This window comes from Dreissena polymorpha, unplaced genomic scaffold, assembly GCF_020536995.1.
Source record: "Dreissena polymorpha isolate Duluth1 unplaced genomic scaffold, UMN_Dpol_1.0 chrUn135, whole genome shotgun sequence".
Lineage (NCBI taxonomy): Eukaryota > Metazoa > Mollusca > Bivalvia > Myida > Dreissenidae > Dreissena > Dreissena polymorpha.
In genome coordinates, this window is record NW_026273449.1 from 27637 (window position 1) to 52958 (window position 25322).

Sequence of the window (25322 nt, forward strand, 5' to 3'; positions counted from 1 at the left end):
TAAAATTATTGTGTCATTGCTGTGTGCATATTCCGGTGAGTGCAGAACTGTTGAATATAGTTTTTTATAATCTATTTTAATATAATGTCTGTACCCCTGCTATAAACACACGCAAATACGGGGTTTTAATATACAACATAAAATGGAAAACTTTATATCACAGCGTAAGTTTATAATGTGATGCAAATTCAAGGAATGTTTTCGTCACATTGGACCGCTGTCGTGCGTCGTGTCTGTTCCTCCGTCCGGTTTTCTTAGTAACGTCGATGATAATTGGTATCACGCAAGTGAATACCGAAGTTTCTGCATGCATTTTGTATGAGATATCAGTTCAATGTAACTTATAATCAGAAAACATTAATTTTGTTAACGGGGCTTTTTTCTTCTTCTTATCCACAACTTTCAGAAGTTCCCAAGTAATATTTTGCAACTTGAAGAAGTTCCCGGCTCAAATTTTCACATTAATTTTTTTTCGCTACAATGTTTGGACAGTTTGCGACTAAATTTTTCACGATTATTTTTTCACAAAATAAGGGGAGGGGTAATCTTCACAAAGATGATAAATTAAGTCCTGGTTAAAAAATCCAAGAACGTTCATATGATCATTAAACTTGATTTACAAAGTCCTTTTCTTCGTGCATCCGTTCGACTGTCTGTTTGATATTCACAAATTTACTAAATCCAAAAGTACCATACTGAAATTATTGAATTTATGTTTGCAAATACGGTCAAACAATTAAAAGTATCAATATCCATTGCTGAATATGAATTTGCTACTTAAACATGGCCCATTCTAAAAATTATATATTGAGCATGAGGAATGAGTACAATCATGCTCCTTATGTCCGTCAGTCGTTATCTCAAATACCTGATGTACAATTATTCTCACTGACGAGCATTCACATATTTCCGTCAATATTAGTTTACTTCAGCTTAAATATCATAGTATATATAACACAACATTTGTTTTTGAAACCTATTTGACATGTAAAGATCATGAAAAACATTGAATTGAATTTTCTTCTTATCCTTGTAAACAAAAAGACGAATATATAAATTCATTTATATTAAATGTTTAAAAGTTTATTGTCATAACATAAAACGCTTATGATGTGGATAATACACGATATTTTATTCTTTTTTGCCAACGTTATATCATAAATTGCATATTATCAATTAAAAAGAAAACATTGATATTAATTGTAAAAATCTTCAACATTAGATATACTAGTGCTAAATATGCTTCTTCGTAAACAAGTTTTTAAGTCCAGCGGTTTTCTCATCTCATCGTAATGATCATGTAATAAAGTGATTTTGAAAAGTTCCTTTTGGCTAGTACTAAACATATTTACAGTTAAAAAATGTATTGTTTTAAATGTAACTACACAACACCTGCAAAAGGCTTCAGAGTACAATTTAAACTTATCTTAATCGTAAAATATAAATGTTCGTCTTTGTTGAGAAACTGCGCGATATTTGGTCTCTAAGATACATTTTCCTGCTAAGACTCATCGAACCTCTCGCATGTGCTTTGATAGTTTTTACCGGAGCTTCTAACACATGCGTTGTTATTAAAATCATAACTATGTTTGCATTAGTTTGATTGTATCTTAAGGTTATTATTTTAAATCCAATTACTAGTTGTACTCAAAACATAAGTCATGTTAATTAAAAGCGTCGATACAGAACCACAGTCGCAGGGCACATTTAGTACGCACACGTTGCCTTTTTGATTACCTAATTCTAAGTATTTTCCTTAGTATCAGTCTAAACATAAGATGGTTAATACAGATCATGGTTTGAAATTACCAATATATCTTTGTCAGCTTATTGAAAACAATAATAAATATTGCTTGAATCAAATCAACTAGATCTTCAGCAGCTGGTGCAAAGTTGCAGTCAAAAGTCGAAATAACATCCATGATAGGGCTTAAACGACTATTAAATATATAGTTTCATAGTTTTGTTTTCATTTTGACTATGAGTCAAACTTTCAAAGAGTAACTGTAATAGGTGTGTTGTGGAGATTCTTTTACTTGCGAGCAAAGATTCCGACGAAAATATAAAATTTCGAAAGCGTTGAACAAGCCGTGAATATATGTTTTTTCCGAGCTGAATAGCTCTGTAAAGCTTTTCTCTGAATATCATCATTTAATTGAGGAACAAATGAGGGTTGAATAACATAATCAAGATTTTTCATTTTTTAACAAGCACACTAACGAAAAAGGGAAATCTGTATGTCACCTCCAGTCATGAAGTGGGGACATCAAAATTTAGCTGGATACATTTCGGTCAATAAACACATTTTACTATTTTGTTTTTTATAGAATATAATTAATATATATGCATTCTTTTTACAACTTTTGCAGTGACAGCAATAACAGTATGCATGTGATAATAAATTGTATCCAAAGATAACATATTAGTTCCAACATGTAGTTTACAAACACAAAATGTTGTAGCATGAACTATTAAAAAGTTTATTCAAAGATACAGACACGATGCATGCTCAATTGTTTCAGACTCCAGTACCCACCATTAACATTTGTTTAACAACAGACAATAATTATGTTCAAACATATGCCTAATCATGTTTTCGTACTCAAAATGCTCTACATGTCCAGAGTTTGAGTTCAATTTATTCTTGTTATCACCAAGGACAAAATGTTGTATACTTTCAGTTGGTTCTGTTTTAGTACTTAACTCCCCCAGCAAGCAGGGCAGACAATAAACAGAACTGAGCACACCATAATTTTGATTGTTAATAAAGGCATACGACCCACATAGCATTGTATGTGTACCATGAATATCCATGTATGCGCATTAATATAAAGAAGTGAAACTCCAGCTCAATTTTTGTAATTCAGTAGTATGTACTTTTGGCATTTACATATGTTGTAAAATCTTGAAGTATTTAATACAATTTTATAAATTTATAATAGGACTGCGTAATCTATGTGCTGATGCTTGATATAAAAAGATTAACCTTTTTAATAATTTGTGTGATCTGAGAAATTCTTAACTGATAGGCAAACAATAAATTTTAAACGTTTGTTTCAAAACATACTACCTGCATCATCTAATGATTTAATAATTTTATAACAATTCTTCGGATATCGATTATTAAAGATTGAACATTTTCACCAACATCTTATTCACTTAGTATAATACAACAAACATAACGGTTATCGTTCACTTTCCCCAAAACAGTGCAATTATGAACATAATTATTGAGCATGGTGTGCTTGCGGCATTACATTATTTGAAACCGTTCAATATGATTAAGAACAGAACAGAACATTAATTAAGCTTAAGCATAACAATCTTATCATTTGACAAATATACAAAACAAAGATACATGGCATGATATATGTTGGATTTTAACAAGTATACATTTCTGCTATGAATATATTGATACATAATATGATAATAATAATAATAACATAAAGACATACGACCCACATAACATTGCATGTGTACCATGAATATCCATGTATGCGCATTAATATAAAGAGGTGAGACTCCAGCTGAATTTTTGTAATAAAGTACTATGTACTTTTGGCATTTACATATGTTGTAAAATCTTGAAGTATTTAATAAAATTTTAAAAATTTATAGGACTGCGTAATCTATGTGCTGATGCTTGATATAAAAAGATTAACCTTTTTAATGTTTTGTGTGATCTGAGAAATTCTTAACAGATAGGCAAACAATAAATGTTAAACGTTTGTTTCAAAACATACTACCTGCATAATCTAATGATTTAATAATTTTATGACAATTCTTTGGATATCGATTATTAAAGATTGAACATTTTTACCAACATTTTATTCACATGGTATAATACAACAAACATAACGGTTATCGTTCACTTTTCCCAAAACAGTGCAACAATGAACATACTTATTGAGCATGGTGTGCTTGCGGCAATACATTATTTGAAACCGTTCAATATGATTAAGAACAGAACAGAACAGAAAATTAATTAAGCTTAAGCATAACAATCTTATCATTTGACGAATACACAAACCAAAGATACATGGCATGATATATGTTGGATTTTAACAAGTATACATTTCTGCTATGAATATATTGATACATAATATGATAATAATAAAAACATAACAATTTTAAATTAGAGCATTAATTGTTTTAAATAACACTCTTTGAATAACATTGTGTGCAGTTATGTAAAGAATTTTTACTTAAATTAAGATATTGATTTCTTAATAATGGTCAAATAATGAGTTGGTTATTACAAATCAAAGTCTGGAAAATTAAATAGCTTAATGCAACAGGATATAAGTTGTTTATGTTGCTAATCGGTAATTATAAACACGGAATAAATATAGAAAAGAGCAGTGTTTAGATTAATAATATCTTTCTTACTTCACTGTAAAATTTAATACAATCGATCAGAGATCGCACGAAATATCTTAAGTCAGAAAATCAACTTCTTTAGAGGTTGATGTTAATACAATCGACATTTGCCTGTGTTAGTAAAAAAGATCTGTACTCATTTTAATTACTTTAATATACATAGTTTAAAAGAACAACAAAGATGTTTAAATTAAGACTGAATCAGATTTAGTTATCAAGGAGTAGAAAGTAAAAATACAACGCCAAGAAATGGTAGAAAAACAAACACGTGTTAACAAACAACATCACTTAAATAGACAAAAAGTATAAGGAATTAATGCCGACTAGTATGCAGCAAGGGCATTGGTATATGAACATACGATTTATTCCTTTCCAAAGGTAAAAGGTGCACGTAGCATGTCAGCTTTGACAGTTGCATGTTAATTCCCTGATACCTAACGAAATTTACGCCAATTTTCACAAAAATATAATGTTAGTTTAATTAAAGTACGAATGAAGCATGTTAATAAAAAAGACATAAATTTACAAGTATAATTGGGCAAAATTACCAATCTAAATATATGTCATGTACGCTATTTTATTGCGGCATTAACTAGTTCGCATTGAAATCGTGTTTTCATTAAAAGAATCAAACGTTATTCGTTCAAGTCATAGTTAGGTTAACTAACGTCTTTGTTTCTCATTTTTAGAATATATATGCGCACAAACACATTCAGCAAATTTACGAAGGAAAACATTCATGCTTCATTTTTTTACAACATTGTTAGAAAATAAGTGGGCAATCGGTCACTTGCCTTAAATAAAGGACCATCTGTTTGTTTTAATGAGAATTCAATACTGCTCCAGCAGCTGGAGTTTCACTTCTTTATATTTCTAGACCAACAACAATTCATACAAATAATAAGCTTGAGACAGAAAATGGGTTTTGAGCGTTATAAACACCAGCAAAAAATTATTCATATTGTCACAAATATTTGGAAAACAATTTGTTTTAATCAGCACAATTCAGGGAAAACAATATTCCATACACAATTGCTTTGCTTGTTTAACAGAATGAACCTAGAAATAGGTTAGAAATAAACAAAAGCCCCCGCTCTATATCATTACATCTTCCCGGTATTTAAATTACACGACGCGACTTTTTGAGTAATTATGGACGAATGAAAAGTAAAAATTACTATAAGACCATAAATCTGCACATAGGGGAGAATGGTAAACAACGGACAGTAACTGTGAACTAAGGAAAGCAGCATTCACTGTTCACTTCTCATCCACTAAATGAGATCTGCCTCTTTATTTTGTTTTAAATTGATACCTCTTTAAGTTTTCGAGATATGCTTTGTACACAAGATTAGTATAAACATATCATTATTTTCAGAATTTAATAGTAATAATTTCTTAGTGCATGGAATGATCGTACAACACTTATTGAGTTAGAGAGCAGACACCGAAACTATCTGACTGTTTAAGACACGGAAACAGTGCGGAAACTATATTCCTCCCGTCGGGGCATACACATTGCAAAAACTATGCACACTGCGTACATTTTACAGTGCTACTGCGCTAGGTTATATAAAGTATTAATACTTTTGTATTATCTTTGGTTAAAACGTATATTGTATGTACATTAATAAAAAAGGTCTAGTGGTTTAAAAAATGATCACACAGCGTTAATTTGCGATCATAATTAGTAACAGGTTACTGTTGAATATACGTCAAAACATTTAAACATATCTTTTTTATTATACAATACACTATAATATGAATAGTATACTTATAGACATAACATAACAGTAAACAATTTATATTTTACCTAAGAAGTAAAATGGCAACATAATTGAGCTTCAAGTATTTCATTTCACAACATAAAGGGAAAAAAAGCCATATTTACATCGGAAATAAACTTGAAACACAAATTAGGAAAGTATTATATTTCTTAACCTAACAGTTAAACATTACAGTTTAACCTCGAAAATGAACATGGCTAAATATAGTTTAAATTAGAAAGAATACCATTGCATTTTGAAATTGTTGTGTTCAACATACTTTAATATTTTCAACACATTATTAACTTTGATACTTGTGAAATATGAACATCTCAAATCTGATGTGTTGTTCTTCTTAAATATTCGTGAGATCGCATTTTGTGTATTCATAGGGCTCTTATTGCTGATGTTATCGGCAAATATCATGATACTGTGTGTCAAAATCCCCAACTGCATTATCAAATGAATTAACTTTCTTTAGTACCTGTTGGGGTTCATCAACTTTTTTTGAAAGAGTAGTGTTTGTTTATTTTTTGAAGAGCATAATATTTACAAGTTAAACCAGTGATCGTCCACTCACGTCATAGTGTATTAAGGAAGCCCCGAGGAATCGAAAAAGAGGTTCGTTAACTACTCGTAACAATGTTCCTCAAATCGTTTAAGGAAATCAGTTCACATAAGTATAATTAGCGATGCTTACAAAAAACATGAACAATAAGCCTGGGTATTGGTAGACGCATGCGTGCCGAGCAAATAAACGAATCTGTATTCGACATTTATACCCAGCAATCTTTTCTCGTACACTATTCTTAAAATAATCGTTCTTTGTTTTATTAACAACAACAACACACAGCGGTATCCCCAAATAAAGAAAAAACACCAATAAATCAAAGAAGGAACACCATTAATGACAATTTACGTTATGTTAATAAACAACAATACGTCGTTATTATGTGCATGGCAACTATATCCAAGAATTTCTGAAATCATGAGGTTTATTTATAGGTCGTTTATTTCGACAAGGTTCGTAAATGGTGGTAAATATCTATATTTGCTACACAAACATGTAAATTTGCTTTGAGGAATTGAATAATTGACTGCATATGTTAAAACAACATGAAAATATTCCTATTCGGAAAAAAAATGTCTTTATGTGTTCCCTATTTTAATACGAAAACGTACTCCTTGATTCCGGAAGATTTGTTTTTCTCCCCTTGAGTGTCATTCTCCCAAAATACAAAGTCTGTGTAATTTGTTGCGCCACTTTCATAATTTTTCTCCTGTTTGGCGCCGGTGTAATCTGTCTCCGCTTCAAAGTTGTCCTCATTTTCAACGTAATCAAACAGTTTTTCGGCGCTTGCATTAGTTGTTATTTCTTTAGTGGAATTTATCAGTTCTTCAGACGCCTTGTTCTTTGTCTCCGATGTAGCGGCATTGTCTAGTTCTTCGGCCATTGCAGAATGTGTCTGAACTGAAGTCTCGCTCTCACATATCCGGCCCAATGCATACGATGACGCTGGGATCATGTAGCTGGATTCTCGCAAACCAGTGTACAGATAATCATCTGTTATATGTGGCTTAATTAAAAAATAGAGGAATAATGAAAGCCTTAAATAAAGAGAGCCTTTCGATCACACGCCTGTCTACGGCAATCTACAAATTTCCATGTCAACACAATGCAGTAAGAACAAAAAGCCTAAAGTCTAAAATGATAACAATTTATTGCACTGCTTTGGACTTCCTTGGACCGGACAATGTAAATCATTTGGGTTAAGATGTTTTCAAGGCATACCGATCGCACAATTAGCAGTGAAAAGTCAATTACTTGAATAATTGTTTGTTTGCAATGTTTATAAGCGTTGTCTGTCAATATGTTGTCCATTCATCGGCTGTTGTGATTACTTATTTATATACCTAATAAGGCTTCCAATTAATTGGCATGAACGTGTTATAGTTAACATATACGTTTGGCAATCCAAACCAGATCAGGAATACCTTTGCTTGTATCTTAAGTTATTTTTGACAATTAGCAGAGTAAAAACTGTATGATAAAATAACACAATTAAACCTAAGAGGAACATTAAATATATCTGCGTCAAATAGAAGCATAAATTTAAATTGTACAACAAACCTGGTGAGATGTGTACATTGGTGTCGCCTCACGCTCTGTATTGTCCAAATGGACGACTGCATACGGAACGATAAAGTCGTCATGGACGTCGTCGGGCAATACATCATAATGATCGGTGTTGTCATTATTATCGTTGGGTATGACATCATAATTACTGATGTTGTCTTCATTGTTGTCGTCGGGCAAGACATCATAATTACCACTGTCCCTTTCTATCAATTCTGCAAATACAAATGTAAAATATATCACAGTTGTCAATTAATGATTGTTAACGGTTAACCATATCAAATTTACAAATGTGTGTTTCAATAACAGTGTAAATACAATTATGTGAGCGGTTAATTAAGCGAACCAATTGCGTAAAGGTCCATTTGCACAAAATAAGTTGAAGCATATATAACGTTATAAATGACGTATCACTTACTGAGTACTTAATATGACTTGGTATTGGAATGATATCACTAACTCACCTAGTGGAATATCCGTTGGTTTTAGTTCATTCCTAAACATTAAATAAGACCGTTATCAATATATATATATATATATATATATATATATACTCATACTGGGTTAAATATAGGGTCTGTGATATATTTCCGGAGTGTTGGGTACTTCCCTTTCCCATGCTAGTATCCAACTGAAAAATAGCGTGTTTTATGCGAATTACCTTCAACAACCTATATATAACTCAAAACTTAATATATCTAGTTATTTCTGCAGACAAATAACATATACATTTTTTTACTTTAAACCTCGTATCTGGGTCCCCATGACCCAATTATTTTTTTATATATGTATACTCTGTGATACTTTATACCGACATACCGGGTCCCTGAGATAGTGTCACTTGAAATACGAAACATTGTTTGCTAAAAAATGAGTTGGCCTTGAGCATAGTTATATCTTGCGACACTCGCATTAGAATTGTGGTTAAGATCTTCTCGACCTCAAACTTTATATATTAAATCCTCACGATCAGATTTGTTTGTATTTGTGTGGCCTATGCATGAATCGCTCTGCATGGTTTCCTTGCATAATACATTTAATAACATTTTGAGTCGAATTCATTTTACAGAGGGAATGACACAATGGTGAACTAAATATGTGTTTAATGTTATTTTAATATTTTTTTGAATTTTTGCATTATTTGACTACGTATCGTGTTATTTTCTCCTGTTGCGTGATTTTGTAGTCGCCGGAACTTTTAAAAGCACAATGTCCTTGGTTAAACAATTGAGATAATGTAGGATAGAATCATCCTTGTAGAAATCATTGAATTATATAACAGTGGTGTCCGTGTGATGCAAGCAGCTATAATGAAACAGTTGTCGCTATAACAGTTTCATTGCAAAGATACGTAAAGGTAAAACAGTTGCGGATCGTTAATGGTAAATAGATATGACAACCAAAAACAAAACATTTATAGGATTATTAAATTGAAATGAAAAATAGAAGTCAAACGATTATTTAAACGTTATAACAATATGTATTTACTTATTGTGTTTAAACCTGACGTGATGTCACCCTGGCGTGACACGAGTATAAATGTTTTTTATGATAGCTTCGAAAAGGATTTCAAAGATAATGACTAAAACACGCAGCGATTCCTAGTACAAGAAGAGTACCGCTATTAAGACCACATTGAACACTGTAAATTGCAATTTTTCAAGATTGCATGGTCCCAAAGTATTGAATAAAGAACAAAATACCCTGTTAATTATGAAGTCCGACATGCTATTAAGACCAAGCTGAAAGTAGCGGAACTTTACTGTAGTTTTATGTGCCTTCGTGGAAAATGATCCAGTCATCGATATTCGGTCCACTTCCTCATGTCCAACAGAAAGATATTCATTTCGTGCTTTGAACTATTCTGAAGATTTTAGTCATAGTTATGTCATAAATATCGAATAGGGACTTGTAAAACCAGTTTTTTAACTTGCATTATTGCTTCGCAAGAATGGACCTGTAAAAATGCTTTCAAATTAGTTAAAAGGAAGGTATTTTGAAAAAAAATCTGATTTTGTCTTATAAACAAAAAAAAAACATTGAATGTGATACATAACCCATCACAGTATCCAATAACAGACGGACGAAAAGATTTTAGTATAGCCTATAACACTTGCGACTGGGTATAATACATAAGAACCTCCAATAACTAAAGGCAGTGGCTAGTCGTACAGTCCCGTACGGCTAGACAAGAGGCTAACCGTACGGCCCCGTACGGCTAGACAATAGGCTAGCCTTACGGCGCTGTACGTATTATAGCCTTTCCTATTGAGATTGTCTAGCCGTACGGCTTATAAAGTATAGAATTGTCATTTAGTGCTGTTAATCAGTAATATGCAGCAAAGACAAATAAGCGCCCGAGCCGATTGTGACGAAGATATTTCGTACATATTTTCCTAAAATAAGGCTAGTATTCCACCAATCCGCATCCGCATCCGTATCCGCGTCAGTATCCGCAAAATCGTTATACGGACGCTATATTCCATTTATCCGCAAACGGATGCGGACGAGATAGGGACGGCATTTAGCACGATGAGAGTAGCTGTCATCTAAAAAATAAACTGAAAATCTATCGAATTCGTGAAAAAATACCCGGAATTATACAACCAACGCAGTTCTGCATATCGTGACTCTGATTATACTTTAAAGTTTAAATGTATGGAAAATCATAGCCAAGGCACTAAAAGAAGATGTTTCAGGTATTTACCATTTGTATCCTTTTACGGACAGAACGATGATTTGTACCTTATATCTACTTAAATTCACGCTTAGCAGCTTGTCCTTCATTATAATTATCTCAATAATTATAATTTTTAGTTTTATCCATATACAAAAATAAAGATACGTTCGACGTATGCGGATAAATGGAATATAGCGTCCGTATATTTTGCGGACAGGATACATTTACAGATAGATGGAATAGTAGCCCAAGAATGCTCACTTGAGCGTTCTATTGCGGACGCCTATTCGCGTGCGGATACGGATGAATGGAATAAGTGCAGTGCATTTCTACTTGTTTTATTTTTTGCGGATGCGGATATGCGGTTGCGGACAGATGGAATAGTAGCCTATAACTGAAGCATTCGTATTTTTAGTTAGTGTTCGTGTGGCGAATAAATGGTTGCAGGAATTTATCAAAGCGCTGACGTCACTGTAGGTGTTCGTTGTTGTATAAGTTTAGACGCACATCAGTTTAAAAAATTATGTTATAGCTTTTTATATTGCAAGTTTTGAATGGACACAATCCATTCAAAATTATAAAGAGTGTGTCTTAAAGCACAGGTTCAGATGGTTTTTTTTAAATCATTAATAAAAAATAAATTTTTAGCTTCGTTTTGGGAAAACAGGGCTAAATGCTTATGCATAAATTGTCATCCCAGTACAAGAGACCCTTTAAACATTATAAAATACGACATGTCGTCCTTGTTTAGCGTGTTTGCATTGCACAAGCTAATCAGTATGCACAGGCTTATCTTATTTGACATGCATTAAGCCCTGTTTTCTCTGAAAGCAGCCAGTATGTGCAGATTTTCAATGATAAACACTAGACTGGCCAATATCGTCTTACAAGCTGTTAAACTCTATTACTCATATACACCAACTGCAGTGCACCAGTGAGTGGTGGACTATAAACAGGCAAATGTGGTGGTTATCTTTCCTAGCAGACGCTAGAAGAATGTGTAGTCTGCTGCAACGGACAGTGGTTGTCTTTCCATGTCATAGTTAAAGGGATCTTTTCACGGTTTGGTAAATTGACAAAATTGAAAATAGTTGTTTCAGATTCGCAAATTTTCGTTTTAGTTATGATATTTGTGAGGAATCAGTATTACTGAACATTCACCATGGTCTAATATAGCCATTATATGCATCTTTTCACGATTTAAAAACCTAAAAATTATAGAGCGTTGCAACGCGAAACGATTGAATAATTTGGAGAGTTCTGTTGTTATCGTTTAAATTTGTGAAACTACGAAGATTGCTTATATCAGGTATAGAATACACCTCTCATGTATGCTTGGCAGGATAGCTCATTAGGCTAAAGCGTTTTTTACTCCAGGATTCCGGGGGTCACTGGTTCGAGCCCTTGTACGGGCTTCTTTTTTTCCATTTTTAAATTTTATTTTTGATTTTTTTCTGGAGCGTTAAAAATCCAATGTTTACATTCATCAATATAAAGCATTTAATGACAAACTTAAAAACATGTCAAAATCTGTGAAAAGGCCCATTTAAGGCTTCTACGCACATACCGATTTGCAAAAACATTAGCGTTAGCTGACGCTCACACTAAAAATGAACCGTTAAACTAAATTTAGATTCACATCGTACATGCACGATTTACATGCTGGCGAATTCGACTGTACATACATTTTCGATTTCAGAATTTAATATCTGGCTTATTTTGCATATATCGACACATGTTCTTCTTAACTTTTATTTAAGTTTATGTTCAAATATATGTTTAATAAGTTGTTTTTTTTTTATACACATTTTATGTAAATTAATAAATATTTGAAAAAATCGTATAATCTCGCTTTAAAAATTCTTCATCTTTCACGGCTTCCTTTCATGTCATACGGTTGCTTATTTGATTCATTAATTAGTCGACGTTCCTAAGGCGTGAAAAACCTGTATTAAAGAGTTGCGGCATCGATATTTTGAAATTTAATGACGACAGCCGTCAAAGTTACGTTCTAGAAATTGACTTACACACAATTTAAATCGGTTTCTAATTTGATTCTTTGATAAGACGACTTTCCTATGTAAGGAGTGAAAACTGTTTTAATTAGTTGCGGCATCGATATTATGAAATTCAATGACGGCCAAGGTACTGCTCAGAAATGGAGTCACACAAATAATTTAATTGTCGTTCAGACAATGGATAAATATATGGTTTCATACAAGCAATATATCAGTTCACTGAAAATGGTTGTCTTTAACTTAGACAATATCCATAGGAAAGGCTATACGTACAGAGCCGTACGGCAAACCTATTGTCTACCCGTACGGGGCCGTGCGGCTAGCCTCTTGTCTAGCCGTACGACTAGCCACTGTAAAATGTATAGTTATTTCATTTTCATTTTACAAATGTCTCTAAAAATATATTTAAATTTTCTCTATCATGGAAGTGTCATTTATTCATACAACACATGACAAATTATAACAACAATATATGTTAAAATTATCTGACCCTTGTCAGACGTTTTATTATGAAACTAATAAATGATATGCATGATTGTCAGATTGTGAAATGCTCAATTCAAGTATTATATAAGAGATAAATGGTGACGGACCCATGACAAACAAATAATTGGAGATAGTAGTAACAATCCATCATAAGTTGCAGTACGAACTAAATGATTATCATGAAAATAAAAACTGATTTAACAAGCAAATTCGTTGAATTGATATCCCCAGCCATTATACTTCTGGATACAAGTTATGGCTCTGGACACACAAAAAAAGCATTTTTTTCAAATACAAAGGGTCATAACTCCGCTATTAATCAAGGATGTACAATGCCATTTGGCGTGCATCATCCTCTTATCCATATATATATACTCGTACCAAGTTTCAATGAAATCTGCTAAAGCACTTCCAAGATATGGTTCCGGACACAAAAGTGCCGGACGGACAGACGGAAAGACGGACAATGCCAAATTAATATCCCTCCGCTGTTGGCGGGGGATCACAAAAATTAAGCAAAATTAATTACATACACAACAAGATGCGTTTGTGAAACCCAATGCCCCGTATATAACGTTTGACCTTGAAGGATGACCTTGACCCTTCACCACTCAAAATGTGCAGCTCCATGAGATACACATGCATGTCAAATATAAAATTGCTAGCTTCAATATTGCAGAAGTAACATAACATGAACAATTTTGACCCATATATTTGACCTTGAAGGATGACCTTGACCTTTCACCACTCAAAATGTGCAGCTCTATGAGATACATATGCATGCCAAATATCAAGTTGCTATCTTCAATAGTGCAAACGTATTCATAAAATAAGCGATTTGGGCCACATATATTTAACAACTGACCTTGAAGGATGACTTTGACCTTTCAACACTCAAAATTTGCAGCTCCATGAGATACACATGCATGCCAAATTTCAAGTTGCTATCTTCAATATTGCAAAAGTATTAATAAAATAAGCGATTTGGGCCACATATATTTGACCTCTGACCTTGAAGGATGACCTTGACCTTTCACCACTCAAAATGTGCAGCTCAATGAGATACACATGCTTGGCAAATATCAAGTTGCTATCTTCAATATTGCAAAAGAATTCATAAAATGAGCGATTTTGGCCACATATATTTGACCTCTGACCTTGAAGGATGACCTTGACCTTTCACCAATGATAATGTGCAGCTTCAGGAGATGCATTTGCATGCCAAATATCAAGTTGCTACTTTCAATATTGCAAAATGTTAAAGTTGGCATAAACAGACCAACCAACCAATCAACAGACCGACAGAGCAAAAACAACATGTCCCCCACTACTATAGTGGGGGACATAAAAATAGACTGATCCTACAAGCAAACCCCATATTTACACAGAACAATGTCTGAATTGACATAAATTTGGACAAAAAACATGCATTTTCCTGGATTTGAAGCACAGACCTTTTGATTGCAAACAACAGTCTTACTTACTAAGACATTTCTGAAAATTACACGTTGCCAGCAAAGTACATTTTTAAATCAGATATGCAATGTCATGTCCTTACCAAATTGTACTAGAGCTGTTTTCACTTCGAGTTTGCAAACAGCCTTAAAATATAAACTAAACACTAGAAAAGAATCTTTAACAAGGGCTGTTTGTAAAACAAGCATGCCCCCCATATGGGCTGTCCGTTGTAGTGGCAGCCATTGTGTGAATACGTTTTTTGTCACTGTGACCTTGACCTTTGACCTAGTGACCTGAAAATCAATAGGGGTCATCTGTGAGTCACGATCAATGTACCTATGAAGTGTCATGATCCTAGGCAAAAGCGTTCTTGAGTTATCATCCGAAAATCATTTTACTATTTCGGGTCACCGTGACCTTGACCTTGTGACCTCAAAATCAATAAGGGTCATCTGTGAGTCATGATCAATCTACCTGTGAAGTTTCATGATCCTAGGCATATGCGTTCTTGAGTTATCATCTGAAAACCATTTTACTATTTCGGGTCACCGTGACCTTGACCTTTGACCTAGTGACCTCAAAATCAATAGGGGTCATCTGCAAGTCATGATCAATCTAGCCATGAAGTTTCATGATCCTAGGCGTATGAATTTTTGAGTTATCATCCGGAAACCATTTTACTATTTTGGGTCACCGTGACCTTGACCTTTGACCTCAAAATCAATAGGGGTCATCTGCGAGTCATGATCAATGTACCTATGGAGTTTCATGATCCTAGGCCCAAGCGTTCTTGAGTTATCGTCTGACAACCACCTGGTGGACGGACCGACAAACTGACATACCGACAGACCGACCGACATGAGCAAAGCAATATACCCCCTCTTCTTCGAAGGGGGGCATAATGAGATAAAAGTGCACTTACAAAATCAAAGTCTTTCATTTTGAAAACCAATAGACAGAATTATAACATATAAAAAGTATACAATCTTCAGTACACTGATCAACAAATTAAAACATTTTAAATCATACAATTTGCATAAAATTCAAAGCTTGATATCTCAAAAACTTATCCACAATATTGAAAGATATTAAGAATCTTACAATCTGCATCATAACTAAAGCTCAATATCTTATAAAACTGATTGACTAAACTGCAACATTTTACAAATTATTTAATCTACAAAAAATGAAAAACTTCATATTTCAAAATTCAACCGACAGCATTGACACATATTTAGAATCATACAAAGTTAAAGCTTCAAATGTCAACTTGAAATGAGTCCAAAGTACACGGACTTTAGTGAAACACTGGTAAGGGACTAAAAAGGCAGTTAACAACAAGAGCTGTGTTCGTAAAACACAATCCCCCTTACTGCGCCGCTTTGAAGCCATATATTCGACCTATGACATTGAATTATGACCTTGACCTTTCACCACTCAAAATGTGCAGCTCCATGAGATACACATGCTTGCCAAATATGAAGTTGCTATCTTCAATATTGCAAAAGTATTCATAAAATGAGCGATTTTGGCCACATATATTTGACCTCTGACCTTGACCTTTCAGAAAATTAAAATGTGCAGCTCTATGAGATACATATGCATGCCAAATATCAAGTTGCTATCTTCAATATTGCAAAAGTTATTGCAAATGTTAAAGTTGGCGTAAACAGATCAACCAACCAACCAACAGACAGGACAAAAACAATATGTCCCCCACTACTATAGTGAGGGACATAAAAATAGACTGAACCTTCAAGCAAACCCCAAATTTACATAGAACAATGTCTGAATCGCCATAAATTTGGACAAAAAACATGCATTACCCTGTATTTGAAGCACAGACCTTTTGATTGCAAACAACAGTCTTACTAAGACATTTCAGAAAATTACACGTTGCCAGCAAAGTACATTTTAAAATCAGATATGCAATGTCATGTCCTTACCAAATTGTAATAGAACTGTTTTCACTTCGAGTTTGCAAACAGCCTTAAAATATAAACTAAACACTAGAAAAGAATCTTTCAGGAGATAAAAGTGCACTTACAAAATCAAAGTCTTTCATTTTGAAAACCAATAGACAGAATTAAAACATAAAAATTATGCAATCTTCATTACACTGATCAACACCATTAAAACATTTTAAAATCATACAATTTGCATAAAACTCAAAGCTTGATATCTCAAAAACTTATCCACAATATTGAAAGATATTAAGAATCTTACAATCTGCATCATATTTAAAGCTCAATATCTTATAAAACTGATTGACGAAACTGCAACATTTTACAAATTATTTAATCTACAAAAAATGTAAAACTTCATATTTCAAAATTCAACTGACAGCATTGACACATATTTAGAATCATACAAAGTTAAAGCTTCAAATGTCAACGTGAAAAACACATCCAAGATATCATTTAAACTAATATACTGACAAAGTTTCAAGAAGATTCATAAGTCCATATAAGGAAAAATGCCCCGCCCACTGGTGGCCATGTTTTTCTTAGCAACTGGAACCAATTTCAAACTTGTCCAAATATCATTGGGACAAATCTTCTGACAAAGTGTCATGATGATCGTACAATAAATATGGCTTCTAGAGTTTTAACAGGGTTTTACTTTAGCCATATAAGGAAAAATACCACGCCCCCTTAGTGGCCATGTTTTTCCACCAACTAGAACCATTTTTGAACTCATCCAAGATATCATTAGGACAAATCATCTGACCAAGTTTCATAATAATCGGAAAATAAATGTGGCCTACAGAGTGTTTACAATGTTTTAGTAAAGCATGATACATAACCATATTAGGAAAAATGCCCCGCCCCCTGGTGGCCATGTTTTTTAAGCAAACGAAACTATTTTTGAACTAATCCAAGATATCATTAGGACAAATCTTCTGACCAAGTTTCATGAAGATAAGAAAATAAATGTGGCCTATAGAGTGTTAACAAAGTTTTACTATAGCCATATAAGGTAAAATGCCCCACCCCCTGGCGGACATGTTTTTCAACCAACCAGCATCATTTTTTAACTTGTCTACGATATTTTTTGGGATGAATATTCTGACCAAGTTTCATGAAGATCGGAAAATAAATGTGGCCTCAAGAGTGTTAACAAGATTTTACTATAGCCATTTATAGCCATATAAGGAAAAATGCCCCGCCCTTTGGCAGCCATGTTTTTCAAGCAAACGTAACCATTTTCAGCTCGTCTAAGATATCATTGAGACCAACTTCTGACCAAATTTCATGAAGAATGGACAATAAATGTGGCCTCTAGAGTGTTAGCAATGTTTAACTAAAGACATAAGGAAAACTCCCCCGCCCCTTGGCGGCCATGTTTTTTCACTGATCTGGACCATTTTCAAACTCGTCCAAAATATAAATAAAACCAATGTTTTGACCAAGTTTCATGATGATTAGGCAAACATTTTGACTTCTAAAGTGTTCACAAGGTTTCTCTATAGCCATATAAGGAAAACTGCCCCGCCCCTGGCGGCCATGTTTTTCAACGGACCGGAACCAATTTTTAACTAAACCAAAATATCATTTAGACAAACATTTTGACAAAGTTACATGAAGATTGGACTTCTACAGTGTTCACAAGTTTTTTTGTTGTTTTTTTGACCTAGTGACCTAATTTTTGACCCAGCATGACCCAGTTTCGAACTCAGTCGAGGTATCAATGTGACAAATGTTCTGCAAAATTTCATGAAGATCAGACAATAAATGTGGCATCTAGAGTGTTCACAAGGCAAAATGTTGACGACATACAACGCACAACGGACAAAAGGCAATCACAAAAGCTCACCATGAGCATGTTGCACTCAGGTGAGCTCAAAAGTTATGGCCAATTTTAAAGTTTTCAGACGGACGGACAGAAGCAATATATTTAACATTTAACCTTGAAGGATTACCTTGACCTTCACTTTTCACCACTCAATATGTGCAGCTTCACAAGATGCACATGCATGCCAACTGGAGCTTTGTCACAGACGTGACATATACCCCCACATAACGCATTGACACAGACTATTTTGTATGCTGTCTTCACAAAACAAGATAATACAATTTATGGCGATTTTTTAAGAATCATTATGCCATTATCATTTATAGCCATTTTTACCTTTGAACTCTTGAATTGTTTCACATGACAAGCCTTCCAATGACTTTGAACAAAATTGATGTACAGAGTCATTTTAAAATCTTACAATGAATGACATATTTATGGCCCAGACAAGATAATTTATTGCCATTTTTGACCTTTGAACTAAAACTACAACTTTGAGTTTGAAGATATCGACGTAATTCTTTCGCGCGACACACTGTCAAATGATGGTGAACAAAAGAGCCAACGATTTTAAAATCGCACAATAAACAACATAGTTATTGCCCAGACAAGCTCAATTATGGCCATTTTTTACCTTTAAACTCAAATTGTGCCCTTGTTCTTGGAAATATCGACGTAATTCTTTCGCCCGACACACTGTTCAATGATGGTGAACAAATGTGCCAAATGATTTTAAAATCTCACAATAAAAAACAAAGCTATGGCCCGGACAAGCATTTGACCTTTGAACTCCCAAGTGTGACCTTGACCTTTGAGATATTGACGTAATTTCTTTTAACGCGACACACCGTTCCATGATGGTGAACAAATGTACCGAGTCATTTAAAAATGTAACGATAAATAACATAGCTATGGTCCGTACAAACTTACAGTTTAAAACATACTAAGTGACCCCATGACCTAGTTTTTGACCTGGCATGACCCATATTCAAACTTGATCTAGACATTATCTACATACAACTACTGACCAAGTTTGGTGAAGATCGGATGAAATATCGGGACAGACCGACAAACGTGACTCCTATATAGCCCCCATTACCAATTGTAATAGGGGTATAAATATCAAGTTGCTATGTTCAATATTGAAAAAGTTATGGCCATATAAGTTTTCGGCCAGATGGACAGACTGACTGACTGACGGACAGTTCAACTGCTATATGCCACCCTACCAGGGGCATAAACATATTCCACAGTTCAACAATTCTTTTTCCATTTTTGTTTTTCCATAATAATGTTATGGACCCTTGCCCTTATCTGGGCCACTGTTCTTCCGGTAAGTATTTTTAGGGACCCCATTATTTTTGAGCCAGATGGCATTTTTTTTTCTCTTAATTCATCTCTAAAAAAGTTCATGAAACATATGTTCTCTTCGCTGGCCCACTTTCGTTTCATTCCTTTTCTTGTCCCTGTCCCTAAAACAAGAATAGATATAAAAAATAAAATAGCAATGAGTATCATGTCAGTGTTTTTTTCAGTTTTGGGGAAAAGGGGTCGGGTCCCCTGAGAGGGGGATAATTCACGTGTAAAAGGGGAAATTTCAATGCTAAGCAAGTAACATACAAAATCAAGTTGTAACACCATAATTCACCATACACAGAGAGAAAAACATTATTCCAACTTTTTTTGTCATCAACATGTTATGTTTATGTTCAAAGATCAACATTTTTTGGCTTTTTCTGTGAATTATTTAAACGAGGTATTGATTAAAATTGAACTACACTTCCAAGAGGGGAAATTTTCAAATATTTTTGGGAAAAATATACACTCTAAGCAGCAAACTCATTTGTTCAGTGACTGTAAGCCCTTTATTTTGTTGACTTTTCTACTGAATTGATCCTTGCACACAAAGTATCAACATAAGTCAGTGTTCTGCCGTGGATGCGCCCTTGTGTTATTGTCGCAAAAAACAAATATTTGTCCCCACCCGTTTTCTGTATATGGGTCCGCGGGCGCACATGAATTAGAAATAAAAACTAATCGATTCAATTTGTAAGTCGGTAAAGTAATCGAGTGAATGTGTAACCAGAACAAACTATTTCATTGGACATGACGTCATTTCGCAGCCAATGGTTAATTTATTTAATATTAACACTCTATTTCATTGGTAAGTTGAGATTATAACAACCAATCAGATATCAAGGAAATTTCCGAACCTATCAAAATGGCTTAAAGTGACAGGCCAAAGAAAACAAAATCCATTTTTTTTTTTTTCCTCCGGCAAGTAAAATTAGAAAATATGACAATAATATTAACAACCCAACAGAGTCTTCCCAAGTCCCAACATCGTTTAGCAATTACGAAAAAAGTCTGCCCCTAAACGTACATTCCAAGAAAATTGGCTTCAAAAATGTCCTTGGTCACTGTTTGACAACAACAAAATGACATGCAGATTGTGCATAAAGCAAAAAGAAAACGCCTTTACTATCGGTATTTCTAATTATCGAACAAGTACTTTGACATGCGGAGTCCAATGACCATAAATTTTTTCAAAGTTTTGTAAATATGTTGACAACTGTTTGACAGTGTTAAAAAGTTTTTGAATGTTCCAGTTTTAATAACAATGTTACAACCTGACTGTAAGAAGTTTAAGCACGTTTAAAAGTTCAAGTTAAAGGTTATTAGTTTCCACACATTTAATTCTGCTACAAAAATATTTCTGTGTCCCCATATTTTTTCTTTTTGTCCCCACTTTTGTAATCCTAAAGGGTCCCCAACAGTAAAATTTCACAGCAGAACACTGCAAGTGATACAATGATTGAATATTGTAGAGCAAGGTTTTCCTGATAAAAATGCACAAAACCTGAACATGTTAGGAGGTAAAATGAACTAACTGAAACTGTTTTAAACACCAGTTTAAACCAATTTTTCACACATATAAGAACTGACAGTTCGCAGAACTATCATTTCTTGGAAGAACAAGTACTAAACATTAACTTTCATAGCAAACTGCCTACTTTGTACTTTACAAGGACTTTTACAAGCACATTGTTGTAACCCTGTAGATCACAGAGGAGGTCGTCTAGAGCATCACACTTGACTTGGACTACTCATTTACTTTAATACAGTCATGACATAAGACTCTGTCACATAATGATAGAAAATGCAGAGAAACCCGTCTTCAAATTTAGTTCATACCTTGAGGATTTGGCTGCCTCATTTCATCATGGGTCAGACTGGCTGGCCCTTCAACTGGCAGCAGTTGACATGGACTCTGAAAGAACCAAAGTGAAACCTGTAGATTGCATATGATCAGCACAGTCAACACTGGCATGTTGTATCATGAGAGGCTCTGACTCCTGTACAGATTCTAGACTGTGGGTGTCTTCAACAGTTGCCTCAATGACTGTAAACATATAATGTCAACAGTGGGGTCTTGTATGTCTATTATCCATTGGTGGATCTTGCTGAAATCTATAGAAAACATGCATGCCCCCCATATGGGCTGTCCGTTGTAGTGGCAGCCATTGTGTGAATACGTTTTTTGTCACTGTGACCTTGACCTTTGACCTAGTGACCTGATAATCAATAGGGGTCATCTGCAAGTCACGATCAATGTACCTATGAAGTGTCATGATCCTAGGCAAAAGCGTTCTTGAGTTATCATCGGAAAATCATTTTACTATTTCGGGTCACCGTGACCTTGACCTTTTGACCTCAAAATCAATAGGGGTCATCTGCAAGTCATGATCAATGTACCTATGATGTTTCATGATCCTAGGCCCAAGCGTTCTTGAGTAATCGTATGACAACCACCTGGTGGACAGACGGACCGATCGACATGAGCAAAGCAATATACCCCATCTTCTTCGAAGGGTGGCATAAATATATATTGGCTTGGACAACAGAAAATTGTACTAGAATATATAGTCTACAGTTGGGGTCATGTCTTTATCATCAATAGATGGGCCTTTATTATATGACAACAGAAATACCATGGGTCAGACTGGCTGGCTCTTCACTTGGCTCCCTCCTATCATGGGTCAGACTGGCTGGCTCTTCACTTGGCTCCCTCCTATCATGGGTCAGACTGCCTGGCTCTTCACTGTCAGCAGTTGACATGGACTCTGAAAGAACCAAAGTAAAACCTGTAGATTGCATATGATCAGCACAGTCAACACTGGCATGTTGTATCATGAGAGGCTCCGACTCCTGTATAGATTCTAGACTGTGGGTGTCTTCAACAGTTGCCTCAATGCCTGTAAACATATAATGTCAACAGTGGGGTCTTGTATGTCTATTATCCATTGGTGGGTCTTGCTGAAATCTATAGAAAACATGCATGCCCCCCATATGGGCTGTCCGTTGTAGTGGCAGCCGTTGTGTGAATACGTTTTTTGTCACTGTGACCTTGACCTTTGACCTAGTGACCTGAAAATCAATAGGGGTCATCTGCGAGTTACGATCGATGTACTTATGAAGTGTCATGATCCTAGGCAAAAGCGTTCTTGAGTTATCATCCGAAAATCATTTTACTATTTCGGGTCACCATGACCTTGACCTTTGACCTTGTGACCTCAAAATCAATAGGGGTCATCTGCGAGTCATGATCAATCTACCTATGAAGTTTCATGATCCTAGGCATATGCTTTCTTGAGTTATCATCCGAAAACCATTTTACTATTTCGGGTCACCGTGACCTTGACCTTTGACCTAGTGACATCAAAATCAATAGGGGTCATCTGCGAGTAATGATCAATCTACCCATGAAGTTTATGATCCTAGCCGTATGCGTTCTTGAGTTATCATCCGGAAACCATTTTACTATTTCGGGTCACCGTGACCTGACCTTTGACCTCAAAATCTATAGGGGTCATCTGCGAGTAATGATCAATCTACCCATGAAGTTTCATGATCCTAGGCGTATGCGTTCTTGAGTTATCATCCAGAAACCATTTTACTATTTCGGGTCACTGTGACCTTGACCTTTGACCTAGTGACCTCAAAATCAATAGGGGTCATCTGCGAGTCATGATCAATCTACTGACAAATTGTACTAGAATATATAGTCTACAGTTGGGTCATGTCTTTATCATCAATAGGTGGGCCTTTATTCTATGATAACAGAAATACCATGGGTCAGACTGGCTGGCTCTTCACTTGGCTTCCCTCCTATCATGGCTCAGACTGGCTGGCTCTTCACTTGGCTCCCTCCTATCATGGGTCAGACTGCCTGGCTCTTCACTGTCAGCAGTTGACATGGACTCTGAAAGAACCAAAGTGAAACCTGTAGATTGCATTCGATCAGCACAGTTAACACTGGCCTGTTGTATCATGATAGGCTCTGACTCCTGTATAGTTTGCCTCAATGCCTGTAAGCATATAATGTCAACAGTGGGGTCTTGTATGTCTATTATCCATTGGTGGGTCTTGCTGAAATCTATAGAAAACAAGGGCTGTTTTGTAAAACATGCATGCCCCACATATGGGCTGTCCGTTGTACTGGCAGCCATTGTGTGAATACGACTTTTGTCACTGTGACCTTGACCTTTGACCTAGTGACCTGAAAATCAATAGGGGTCATCTGCAAGTCACGATCAATGTACCTATGAAGTGTCATGATCCTAGGCAAAAGCGTTCTTGAGTTATCATTCGAAAATCATTTGACTATTTCGGGTCACTGTGACCTTGACCTTTGACCATGTGACCTCAAAATCTATAGGGTTCATCTACGAGTCATGATCAATCTACCCATGAAGTTTCATGATCCTAGGCGTATGCGTTCTTGAGTTATAATCCGGAAACCATTTTACAATATCGATCACCGTGACCTTGACCTAGTGACCTCAAAATCAATAGGGGTCATCTGCAAGTCATGATCAATGTACCTATGATGTTCATGATCCTAGGCCACAGCGTTCTTGATTATCGTATGACAACCACCTGGTGGACGGACGGAACGATCGACATGAGCAAAGCAATATACCCCCTCTTCTTCGAAGGGTGGCATAAAAAATCTTGGCTTGGACACAGAAAATTGTAGTTTGGTTGGAATATGTATGTTTTTGATTGGGTTGGTTCATACTAGTCTTCTACAGTTGGGTCATGTCTTTATCATTCAATAGGGGGCCTTTATTATGAACGTCTCGAGAGGTACTGATGTAGAAGAAAAATCAATACATACATTAAGACCCGAATCAAATTCATGAGCCACATTCTGGGTCGTACACGTAACAGGGGCCGGTAACGGTAAAGATTTTAATTACATTTGTATCTTAGCAGAGTTCCGAGTAACAGTCTATTACAAGATAAATCTGAGCCGATTTTAAAAAACGTATAGCAAATTTTGTAATTTAATGACGACCTGACTCTCATGAAGTTTACTTTCAGTTTAGAGCGCCGTGATCAGTAACATTTTTGTGTTTTGCATCCGATTTGAATGTTCTCCAAAAAATATAATAATAAATTCACATGTCCTACTCAATAGCTATTATTTTAAAGAACACATTTCGCGAGAATTTCTCACACAAAAACAAAATGACATGTAAATGTTTAAATCAAAGTTTAAGCTGTGATTAAAAGTTTCAAAAACACCCAATGCCGCC

At 34.9% G+C, this 25322-nt stretch overlaps 1 protein-coding gene and 1 long non-coding RNA gene across 2 annotated transcripts; both read right to left on the reverse strand.

Annotated features, from left to right (window-relative positions):
• Positions 1 to 6381: 6381 nt before the first annotated feature.
• LOC127864131 (uncharacterized) lies at positions 6382 to 8787 on the reverse strand. The gene is made up of 3 exons (XM_052403826.1): positions 8748 to 8787; positions 8278 to 8498; positions 6382 to 7723 (listed from the first exon to the last, which is right to left on the reverse strand). Exons 1-3 carry the CDS (start codon positions 8785 to 8787, stop codon positions 7307 to 7309), a joined length of 678 nt encoding a protein of 225 aa, XP_052259786.1. The 3' UTR covers positions 6382 to 7306.
• A 4669-nt stretch (positions 8788 to 13456) lies between these two features.
• Positions 13457 to 23984, reverse strand: LOC127864132 (uncharacterized). Its single transcript, XR_008041503.1, has 4 exons — positions 23851 to 23984; positions 22713 to 22844; positions 21916 to 21991; positions 13457 to 20192 (listed from the first exon to the last, which is right to left on the reverse strand). It is a non-coding gene; the product is annotated as an uncharacterized LOC127864132 (long non-coding RNA).
• Between the last annotated feature and the right edge of the window lie 1338 nt (positions 23985 to 25322).